The sequence below is a fragment of the Pygoscelis adeliae genome, unplaced genomic scaffold (genome assembly GCF_000699105.1).
Source record: "Pygoscelis adeliae isolate BGI_AS28 unplaced genomic scaffold, ASM69910v1 Scaffold160, whole genome shotgun sequence".
NCBI classification, from domain to species: domain Eukaryota; kingdom Metazoa; phylum Chordata; class Aves; order Sphenisciformes; family Spheniscidae; genus Pygoscelis; species Pygoscelis adeliae.
In genome coordinates, this window is record NW_008824035.1 from 7408476 (window position 1) to 7420623 (window position 12148).

General features: G+C 39.7%; 2 protein-coding genes across 2 annotated transcripts in view; both read left to right on the forward strand.

Moving 5' to 3' along the window:
• The window catches only part of TTN (titin), a 246273-nt gene that overhangs the window by 32114 nt on the left and 202011 nt on the right, over nt 1–12148 (forward strand). The window contains 9 exon segments of the mRNA XM_009333163.1: nt 863–1123; nt 1211–1352; nt 1442–1607; nt 1812–2043; nt 2533–2817; nt 2919–3044; nt 5179–5367; nt 9684–9740; nt 10835–12075. Of these exon segments, the coding sequence (XP_009331438.1) occupies nt 863–1123; nt 1211–1352; nt 1442–1607; nt 1812–2043; nt 2533–2817; nt 2919–3044; nt 5179–5367; nt 9684–9740; nt 10835–12075 (2699 nt within the window).
• Nucleotides 5966–9441, forward strand: LOC103923924 (myosin light chain kinase, smooth muscle-like). The gene is made up of 2 exons (XM_009332367.1): nt 5966–6438; nt 8746–9441. Exons 1-2 carry the CDS (start codon nt 6231–6233, stop codon nt 9324–9326), a joined length of 789 nt encoding a protein of 262 aa, XP_009330642.1. The 5' UTR covers nt 5966–6230; the 3' UTR covers nt 9327–9441.

The window sequence follows — 12148 nt, forward strand, 5'->3', positions numbered from 1 at the left end:
CCACTCGTCACCAACCTCCATCTGGATGTTGAGCCATTGACCACTACCCTCTGGATGCGACCATGTAACCAATTCCTCACCCACCGGACAGTCCACCCATCAACTCCACACCTCTGCAGTTTAGAGAGAAGGATGTTGTGGGGGACCCTGTCAAAGGCCTTACAGAAGTCCAAATAGATGACACCTGTAGCCCTTCCCGTGTCCACTGATGTAGTCACTCCATCACTAGGTTAGTCAGGCAGGACTTGCCCTTGGTGAAGCCATGCTGGCTGTCTCGAATCGCCTCCCTGTCCTCCATGTGCCTTAGCATAGCTTCCAGGAGGATCTGTTCCGTGATCTTCCCAGGCACAGAGGTGAGACTGACTGGCCTGTAGTTCCCCAAGTCTTCCTTTTTTCCCTTTTTAAAAATGGGGGTTATGTTTCCCCTTTTCCAGTCAGTGGAAACTTCTCTGGACTGACTAATAGAGTTTGTGTTAACACATGCACTTGGTCCAATTCAGACAAAACCAGCACTGTTGTAGAGGTATTTTCAAATAACCCTAAACAGCATCAATTACATTTTTAAAAGAGGTCTAGAAGCTGTGAACTTGAAAGTCAGATCCTGGATTCTTCTCTTCAGGCCAACATGCCTAAATGCCAAGTCACCATAGGAAACAGAATTTGGATTCCTATGATGTCATTCAGAAGTTTTGGGAAATTTAATTGTAGTATTGATTCTAGACACAGAGCCTTCCTTTTAATATTACCAAAAATCAGAATCTGTCTTAAAGAATTTTAAACATCTCTGATCCAGTTAATACGTGTTTAAAATAAAGCAAAATGGAACAAAAAACCCAAACCATGTCCATTTCTTTTCTTTTAGCCATCCTAATTACCTCCATGCTGGAAGACATCAATGCTGAAGAGAAAGATACAATAACGTTTGAAGTCACTGTTAACTATGAAGGTATCTCATATAAATGGCTAAAGAATGGGGTAGAAATAAAATCGACTGATAAATGCCAGATACGAACAAAGAAGCTCACACACTCCCTCTCCATAAGGAATGTGCATTTTGGTGATGCTGCAGAATATACTTTTGTTGCTGGAAAAGCAGCTTCATCAGCCACTTTATATGTGGAAGGTATTTGCCCTCTTGATTTGTATATTTAGTGACTTCTAGTGGCTTAAATAGCATCATGGCACTCATTCTGCTTTTTTTCTGCCCTAGCTCGTCACATTGAGTTTAGGAAGCATATTAAAGACATCAAGGTTGTGGAGAAGAAGAGGGCTATTTTTGAATGTGAAATTTCAGAACCTGACATTCAGGTCCAGTGGATGAAGGATGGACAAGAACTCCAGATTGGTGACAGGTAAATGGTTGCTTCTACACCATATTGACTTTTGTTATGTATTTTCCCCCAGGAAATAACTTGCTCATTTTCTTTTCTGATGTCCTTAGGATGAAAATTCAGAGAGAGAAATATGTCCATCGTCTCATCATTCCTTCCACAAGAATGTCTGATGCTGGTCAGTACACTGTAGTAGCAGGTGGAAACACATCCAGTGCTAATTTGACAGTGGAAGGTCGTGACATTCGTATCAGAAGCGTCCGTAAAGATATTCAGGTATGGCCTATGCAGAAGAATAAATATTTCATAAGTTTGTCACTCAAAGAATAATGGAAAGGAAGAGCAACAATATCTAACTAGCAAGAGTCCTAACGCAAAAATCTGTAATCATAAGGTCAAGGCCTTCTTCTAGGAAACTGGAATGTGGGACCATCTGTCAAAACAAATGCTATTTCTAATATTTATTCTACTTTTTCAAAGGTCATTCAGAGACAAAGAGCTGAAATTGAATTTGAAGTCAATGAAGATGACATTGAACCACAGTGGTACAAGGACGGTATTGAGATCAACTTCCAATATGAGGAAAGATACAGTTATGTGGTGGAAAGGAGAGTTCATCGAATGAGCATCTTTGAAACCACTTACTCTGATGCTGGAGAATATACTTTTGTTGCAGGACGCAATAGGAGTTCTGTTGTTCTCTATGTGAATGGTGTGTGTCCCCGCAAACAATGCTTTGAGTGTATTTATTACCCTGTGTTTTTCTGATTTGTACAAGGATGTTTCTTGCTCTACTGAAATAGCTGACTATCTGATGAAAATGTTATAGCAGTTCTTTTCCCCACTGTATTTATTTAGACCAGGAAATTCTCAAGTCCAAATAAAACTGATTTGTTCATATGGACAAATATGCCTTGCCAGAGGGATCAACCTAACAATTCTTGGACACATTTTGCCAGGAAACACTTACGTCAACACAGCTAATTATGTTAAGGCGCTTGCTGCTAGATCATTTCCCCTGAATCAAGGAAAAGGGCAGATTTTTATGGGCATGCAAGATTGGGAATAATAAGATTAAAAAAAAAAATAATTGCTAATATTTTTTAAGCCTTGATCAATATCAATAATGAGATTTCTCTCTCTCCTTCTTTCTCCCCTTCCTCCCCCCTCCCTCCCCTCCCCCCCCCCCCCCAATTTGCAGCTCCAGAGCCACCTCAGATTATTCAGGAGCTAGAGCCAACCACTGTGGAGTCTGGCAAACCTGCCCGCTTCTGTGCTATGATATCAGGCAAACCCCAGCCCAAAATTTCCTGGTACAAAGATGATCAACAGCTTTCTCCAGGTTTCAAGTGCAAATTTCTTCATGATGCACAAGAATATACTCTATTGCTGATTGAAACTTTCCCTGAAGATGCAGCAGTGTACACCTGTGAAGCAAAAAATGACTACGGAGTTGCTACAACTTCAGCTTCGCTTTCTGTGGAAAGTGAGTTTCCCGTGCTCATAACAATGTCTGTGAAATGAGATTGTCAACATGTGTGTGATCTTCTTAATCTTTAAAAATGATTTCTTTTTCTTATCCTTTAGTCCCAGAAGTTGTTTCTCCTGAGCTAGAAGTGCCAGTGTATCCACCTGCTGTCATAATACCACTACGTGATGCTGTTACGTCCGAGGGACAGTCTGCTCGTTTTCAGTGCAGAGCGACAGGGACAGGTGGGTTTAATGAAATCCTGTACATCTTTTCATCTCTCAGAATTTTTCATCTTGAACTCAGAAAAAATGCAGTAGTGTATATGGATCCCTAGAAGTACAGTTATTGGATATACGCACACAGCAAAGTGTTACTCACTGACAATTATCAGTTAAGCAAGTAATATGTCAAAGATGGCATCAAGCATGGAAGTTATAAACCATCATAAACATTAAGCATTTCTAAAAAGAAGGTCTGTTTCAAAAATTTGTCTTTGGAAACTTCTCAGCATTTCAAATGCTAACTGATGTTGGAAAACTGTCAGTGAGTAAAATGCAGAGTTTCAAAACACTGAGTATCATGGTGGAAAAGCATTATCACGTTAAATGAACATGACAAAGTTTCTGATGACACACAGTGTCATGTCAATTAACTAAACAAACAGACTGAAACTGTGTCTCAACCTTTATCCTAATATCCCTAAGTATCTTGTATCACTCTGCAAACAGTAAACTGCAATTGCATTCTTTTTCCTAGCATAAAAAGGTGTTTGCTCATTGTCTTTTTAACTGTAGATTTTCCTTAAATGAGTTTGTTAGTTTTAGTTACATAGAATATCATTCTACAATTAAAGTAATTCTTTCCAAGTTAACACAAAACCAAATAAAACTACCTTTTTTCACTTCAATGAATGGCCTTGTGTATGACTAGTAATAAAATATTTACATGGCAAACTACAGAATAAGATCCAGTTCCAATCCCAAAGAACTTACAATTATTTAAAGATAAATAAAACTCCAAATTTAAAAACAATCCTGAGTGATAGCTGTGTAAAAGTCCACATAAAACTGGTAATATATATATATACACAAATATATATAATTTGCATTTCCATCACTTGAAATCAAACTCCAAATTTTTTAAAAAAATCTTTACAACAAATCTGATTGCTTTAGAAGTGGTGCTAAAATTCAGAAAATATATGTTGGAAAGACTTGCCTGCCCTCTGTGCAAAGCATGCTAATGTAACTTTTTTTACAAGAACTGTATTTATGTGAATGTGGAAGGTGCATTTACAGCACAGAGCATAAGGATCCTTTCATCTAGGTCCCCTTTCATAGAATCATAGAATGGTTTCAGTTGGAAAAGACCTTTAAGATCATCAAGTCCAGCCATAAACCTAACACTGCCAAGTCCACCACTAAACCATGTCCCTAAGCACCACGTCTATACATCTTTTAAATACCTCCAGGGATGGTGACTCGACCACTTCCCTGGGCAGCCTGTTCCAATGCTTGACAATCCTTTCAGTGAAGAAATTTTTCCTATTGAGAATTTCCTTTATTGAATACTGTATTCAAATGGATTTGCATACTTCTTACTTGTGAAAACCTTTTATAGTAGGTTAGGTAATACATGATTGCAAATACAGTTGTTTAATGGTACACACTATGCAGCTGGCTATTGAAAACACTCTCTCTTTCTTCTGATGACAGTAATAGCACACTATTTGTGTGAAAACATTTGATTCATGATGTAATACAGTGCCAGGTGGAGAGGCAAGGTTAAAGTCTGCTTCAGTCTTCTTCTTTCCCAAGTCTACAAGAATCTATACAAGACAAGTAACACAACATTTTATATAGGAATTTTACAAAGGTACAAAGACAGGATCTTTCTTGAGAAATATGAGGTGTAAAACATAATATTTGCAACAAAAAGAGGCAAGCAAAAGGATATTCCATTTTAATTTCTTTAACCTCTTCAGCTCAACCTAGTGATTTTGTAGCCTGTTTAATCAGGCAATTGTAGCAGAATCCCTTTTTAAATATGAGACTTTCTCTGATTTTAGTAGTAGCAAAATATTTTCAAATTTATACATTAAGAGGGGAAAGGAAAAATTATTTTTACTCAGGAATATAGCAGCACCAGAATCATTTTCCCATACAAATATTTTCAATGCAGAAATCAAAACTTAAAGCAACAAGTAGGCCACTTTCCACTGATCATACATTACCAAAGTAATACAAGGTACATTTAAACTCAAAAAAAGATACTTGAGATTAAGATTTCTGACAGATATAAATATAAAAATAGTGTTTACTTACTAGTCTAATATCATAACTTACACATTTTTTCTTCTTTCTGTTGCTTGAGCAGATCTGAAAGTCTCTTGGTACAGCAAAGAGAGAGAGATCAAGCCGTCACGTTTTTTTAGAATGACTCAGTTTGAAGACACTTACCAGCTGGAGATTGCTGAAGCTTATCCAGAGGATGAAGGGATCTATACCTTTGTGGCTAGTAATTCTGTAGGCCAAGTGACAAGCACTGCTACCTTGAAATTAGAAGGTACAGTGTGCAATTAAAGAAGGTGTCTTGTTTAGGTCATGTTCCAATACTAATCTTATTATAAACTGATGATTATATGTGAGTCATTGTCTGTCATGTTGTCTTTTAACTCAATTAATTGCTACCATTTACAATGTCCACAGCATACATCTATGTCTCCAAAATACAGGTCGTGCACAGGAAAACTTATTTCACAGTTTTTCAGTGTTCCATGCACCTCACCCTTTCATTCTCCCCAGTGTTAGAATCTGTCATGCACCAAACATGGTAGAAACCTTCTTTCTGTGGAAGTGCTTTGCCTACACATTCTTTGGTTTGACTGTGAGGAGAATCTAGTAAGGGGTTTTGTATAAAATAAATTACTTTGAAAGTGTTGGAAAACATGTTAAATAGAGGTGTGTACTAGGTACTTGGGCAGCTGAAAATAAATAGTTTACATTCATATGAATAGATGAAACACTGACCAAAGTTTTAGAGCAGAAATCTTGTCTGGAGAATTTGCTATTTAAGTTCTATATTGTCCTTGATATTATTTAACCATAAATATTTTGTTTTCTTTTTGCAACAGATTTTATAAATGATTAATTAGGATAATTCATGCTGTTAAGTTGCAAGTTAGAAAAAAAAAGTTGAATGAGAGAGAAAATTTATTGTAGTGTAGGGTAAGAAATTAAAAGTTGGCATGCTTCTTTTCAGGATGTAAAAAGGTTGAAGAAGTTACATCAGAGTCCCATTGGCATGTTTCTTCATCTGTTTCACTTAAGGAGGAGTCTATTGGCCAAAGGCCCACCTTTATCCAGCCTATTTCAAGCTGCAGGGTATGCAGCGGGGAATCAGTCAGATTTCAAGCTAGAGTCTCTGGCATGCCCAAACCAAAAATCCAGTGGTTTCATAATCAACAACTCATGTTGCCAACAAAAGACTTAGTTTTCCACTTTGATGAGTCTACAGGCACAGCTATACTGATAATAGTAGATGCTTTCTTAGAGCATGCTGGCCAATACTCTTGCAAGGCAAGAAATAGTGCTGGAGAAACAACTTGTACAGCTACACTTACAGTGACTGCAGAAGGTAAAGCCCCATTTTTACTTCAAAGGGATTCAGTTTGTTGTATACCACACTTTTACGCTGTTACTAATGTTCTTCTTTCCTTGTGTCACACCTTTTCTTTACCAGCTAATGTTAGTAGTACCTACTCTCTGTAACCCAGACACTCTCATTTCTTCTGTTTAAGCTGTAACATTTGAAAATTTGCAAATTCGTATCTTGATATAGGTCGAAGAATAGAATCATTTTACTGAAGACATTCAGATTTTTAAAACAAGTAATTAAGTGATCTTTATAGCATTGACTGAGGTATTTTGCGCTATCCTGTAGGAAATAAAAAGAAGAAAATACCTCCCTAAAAAGTTCCATAATAAGTTTCCAATACTAAAATGGAAAACTTCAGTGAAAGAAGAGACGAGCATCAACTGTGTATCAACTGCATGTCTAGCTAGACATCACTTGTTATTCATATATGTGAATGGATAATTTTTGTGTCAAGAGCATAGTGCATCTGGCATGTTGAGTTTTCAAATGAAGATCATTCATTTTCATCCTCCATGCTGTTCGATTTTGTTCAGAGCATGGCCCAGTAAAGTTCTTCAGATACTAATATTGTTATTTTTGTTACTTGATTACACAGTGCAAGCCCTAGATAGGCAAAGTTCTGGGAAAGATGTAAAAGAGTCTATCCAGTCACAGGCTATATCAGAACTTCATGTTGCTCCTCTCCCAAAGAAGAACATTAAAACCTATCAAAAAGAATTTAAATCAGTGCAACAACCGTCACAGGAATTGGGTGTACAGGTTTTTGAAAGCGTATCGGAAAGTTTGACCATGAAGGCTACATCAGTTGAAGAAATGGAAGCCATGCACACAACAATCCTTTCCCAAACATCTCAGAGCATCAGGATCTCTATGGCCACTGCTCGGAACATGAAAGATGTCCCTCCAAAGATTCTCTTGCAGCTCAGAGACCTAACTGTGAAATGTGGTGACACAGCTCAGTTCATATGTGGCTTAGAAAATGAATTCTTCTCCGAGTTTCTTTGGGCCCACAAAGGTGAAAGGATAGAATTGTCTGAAAAATTAAAGGTATCACAAAATGGAAGCGTCCTACTGCTCACAATCCTAAATGCCCAGCTGGCAGATCAAGGACTGTACAGTTGTACTGTATATAATGACTACGGAGGGACAACAACTGCTGCAATACTAACAGTTAAAGGTGGTTATCTGACTTTTAACATTATGACTTACCTTTTGCAACTTCATTATCACTGCCTACAGCTCACTCGTATTTCCTTTATTATCAGTATTTAATTGAGAAAGCTCTAGTAATAATGCTTTGGGGTTTTTCCTCCACATTTACAGCTCTATTCATAAGTGATATGTGCTGTACTGGGAAGTTGGTATTGTAACTTCATGCCTCTTCCCAGTAAGTCACAGATGTCTGAGGTTTTTTATTCCTCATATCCTTCATGATATGCAGTGAGATGTAAAGCAAAACAGGCTGGTAGGAATTTTTACATTTTGAGAATTCCTGAAGCTGGAGTTTAAGGAAGATAAGAATGTCAGATAAGCAATGTTGAACTAGATACCTGGTCATTTCAAACTCTATGGGTCTAACTTGTTTCCAGTAAATCCAAGGTTCCAATTCCAAGGTTGGCAATATAGGTCAATGTACTTGAAAGGATTAATGGGTGCAAGTATTGTATTACTGCACTAATGAATTTTCTTCCACCCTTCACTCTCCCTGAGGTATAAGTATTTATTTTTGCTAAGACTCCTTCCACTTCTTCCTGACATCAGCGTATTAAAATGTTAGTAGTGTTACCACTAGTGAAGACCCAAAAATGTATTATCACCACACGGGACAAGTGATAGTATTTCTTCTGCTGAGCTCAAAGGAATCAAGAGCAGAAAACTAAGATGGATAATAAGGAAGCCATTGATCCTATTGATTTGGCTCTTACATATTGAAGTTTCTTTCTTCACTCTTGAGCTGCGCAAAGCGCTTTACATAATCTTCTGCTGCTACTTTCTAAATTGAGGCTCTCAATTAAAAGTAAAGATGTGCTTGTATTAGGCATTACAGACCAACTCTTCATCCCATGAAAGTCCCATAGGCTTAACTGGTACCTAGAATTAGCCCAGAAGGAATAGAGCTCTTAAATGTGTAATCACTCATGTTTAATAGCATTGTTGTAGCACTAATATGCTGGACATTCTTTCAATACATTTAATTATTGTTTTTTCCCCCCCTAAGTATAAGGATATTTTTTATTCCTGCAAAACATCTGACCTAATCATTTTCCTAACTTTATTCTTACCTAGCAAAAGAAGCACAAGCCAAAGCAATAACAAAAATTACCCTTGAATCAGATACTAAAAGCTTTAAAGCAGCCAAAGATTGTCAGTTTAAAGCACCTGAAGTTAAGCAAGAATCTTCCAAGAAAACATCAAGCTTGTTTATATCTACATCCCAAAGACCGCATGAAACCGAGAAGCAAAGAAACAAAGTCTACTATCCTGATGTTGTGCCATGTGAAGACATTACAGAAACTGATGCTGAAGCACCAGAGTTTCTTGAAACTCTGCCCTCAGAAACCACTGTAAAAGAAGGAGATGATGTGTTACTCTTTTGTATAATGAAGGGTGTGCCCACACCTTGCGTGGTCTGGCTGTGCAATCAGCTAATAGTTGAGGAGTCTGCATTGTGTTCCTTAAAACATGATGGGCCACTGTGCAGTTTAAGATTGTTGAAAGTTGGTCAGAACCACAAGGGTATATACAAGTGCAGAATAGTTAATCCCGCAGGACAAGCCGAGTGCAGCACCCATCTGAGAGTGACAGGTTGGCAACTGCATGTTCCTTCCAAGTATCAATTCCTCATGCATAGAATCATTGCATTCTAGTACATTCATTCTCTGGGAGATGATAAAGAATGAGAAGCATCTCATTAGTCTGTGGATTGTTGAATGTTTTCTTCAGGGATTTAAGGCATGATAAAGGCATGTTACCTTAGAAACTTTCCCCCACCCTGCAAAAAAGAAAGCAAATCTTATAGAAAAGTGTACATTGCAAACAAGTTTGAAAGCATTTGGTTGCTCTGTTCTATTTATCAAGTGTTTGAATTGTTTGGCATGCATTTATGTGTATGTATGTGTGAATTTCTGTATACTTGCAAGAGAGATTGGATGTTTTAACTACATAAAGTGTTGATTGGCATATTTAGCAACTATAGCTCAAAAATCTTTGTCTTTTTATTCTAGCTCCTGAAAAAATTATTCATGAGAAGCTAGAGGAAGAGATTGAAATGGAAGTGAAAGGTACAGTCACCAATGATGTTACACTGAATAATTAGTACCAGTAATTAGTAACATTGTGAAAAGCTTTTATCTGCTTACATGTAGTGTCTGATGGGGAAAGAAAGACACACTTTAAAGCATATTGGAACATGTTGCATGTTTGTTTTGATATGCAAAGGGTTACCTGCATTATAAGGTTATTTAAGTTTTAAAATATGTTTAAAACTTCAAAATTATAATTTTGCAGCCATATTCTTAACTTTTACTTCATGCTTTGCAGCTGTTCACAGAGCTTTTATTTGTTCAATTTCCTTTTGAATGCATGGAATAGTTTACTTCAGAAGGAAGTTATACAAATCTTAATCATATTATTTTTAAACAAGTTAGCAACCTAACATTAATCAGTTCAATGGACACTATTGGATGGATGGATGAAGTATACTAGAAAGCATTTGTTTTTTAGGATATATGAAAGCTACACATTGACTCCTTGCACTTCTTTTACATACATTAATTCATCTTTATACATTTCTTACCCTGGCTTGCAGATAGCATACGTGGTTCATGTTGCTTGCTTTTTTCCCTGTGCATAACACTGTGAAGTTAGTGGCTGTATTAGTTCGAATAAACGCCTTCTCATTTCATGTTAGCTAATTACTTACTTTTTTTTAATATCTTTCAAAATATTTTTTCTCAATTGTTTGAACATCTAATCTACAAACAGAAGGGTCAGAAAGGGCGTTTATTCTACTGTCTGCAAGTCAGGTAAGATTTTCTTCTTTGCCACCCAAAGACACACAGCTTTTCCAGGCAGCAAAAACATACACGCAGAAGAACGTGTTATTTTGAAATTAATTTTTGCTTGTTCAAGAAGAAATTTCCACAGTCTGAAGAAAGAACAGACAACGAACGATTTTCGTGTCAATCTTTAAAACAGAGCAAGGCGTTGCGTTTATTCGAACAAATATGGTGAGTGAATTACTTTTTTTTCCTGGGTGTGTGATGAAACCTGTTGCATGCCCATTTTTTATTTCAATATATTGCTATTTCATTTTTTTTCAACCAGATGGCAGGCAGAGTGTGGCATGTTGTAACCCAATCTCCTTCTCTTGCAGAGCAGCACAGCAAGGCAAACCTCGAGGGACCTGGGACAGTGGCGGTGCTGGCTTGCACCCAGAACCGTAAACCTACCTTTACACAGGGCCTCAAGTGTAGGTCTGTCTTGGAGGGGGACCCTGCACTCTTCCAGTGCAAGCTGGTGGCATGCCCGGCGCCCCACATGGCCTGGTTTCACAATAACCGGCCGATCCACCAGGACTGCCGCAAGGTGATCCGCACCGAGAGTGAGGAGCACATGCACCACACCAGCCTGGAGGTGCGGGATGTGCGGGAGCACGATGCTGGCAGCTACAGGGTATTTGCCATTAACAGTGAGGGCTCAGCTGAGTCCACTGCCTCGCTGCTAGTGGCACGCAGTGGGGAGCAGCAGGGCTTGGGTTTCACAGGGAAAGCAGAGTGGATGCGGGAGAGCTGGGAGTGCCTGCTGCAGCAGCGGCGGGAGGACAGGCTGCGGGTTGTACTCCGCTGTACTGGCTCGCCCTTTGACAAGGGACAGGAGGCCGAGCAGTTGCTCGGGGACCTGTCCCCAGCCCGGGGCATGGTACGAACCATCCGTTTCCAGAGGCTGCCACTGGTGGGGCCTCACCGTCCAGGGCTGGCATGTGGCAGGGAGCACAGTGGCACAGTGGTGGATGCTGAGGAGCTGCTGGATGAGGAGATCCGTTGGAAGCTGCAGCGGCTGCGGGAGGCAAAGAAGGCAGCGCTGAAAAAGAAGCAAGAATCCCTCATGTCCATGCCCCAGGGGGACCCTCCTGGGAAGCCCAGTCCACCTGAGATGGCTGCCACGACAGAAGGCTCGGCGCCCCTCGCGGTGCAGGTAGTGACGGGGTACCACAGGCCCAAGGCCGCAGGGAAGAAATGGCAGATGCCAGGTGGGCTCCTGGACCCCTGCCCACCCCTCTTTGTCCAGGAGGTCAAGCCCCAGGAGGCTGTTGAGGGGCACAGATGCACCTTCTCCTGCCTCTTCCATGGACGCCCACAGCCCACAGTCACTTGGTACAACAACACCAAGCCCGTGGGGCGCATCCGGGGCACCGCTGTTCATACCACGGAGTGCCACTCTACACTGACCTTCCCATCCCTGCTCCCACAGCATGGTGGCACCGTTACCTGCGTGATCTTCAACCCGCTGGGCACAGTCAGCACCTCAGCTGCACTCCATGTGAGACGGAGGATGCCAGCCTATGAGGCCATGAAGAAGGAGGAGGAAGAGGAAGAGGAAGGGAAGAAAGAAGAGGAGGAGAAGGAGAAGGTGAAGGAGGAAGAATGGGGTGAGAAAGAAAAGAAGGAGGAGGAGGAGAAGGAGGAGG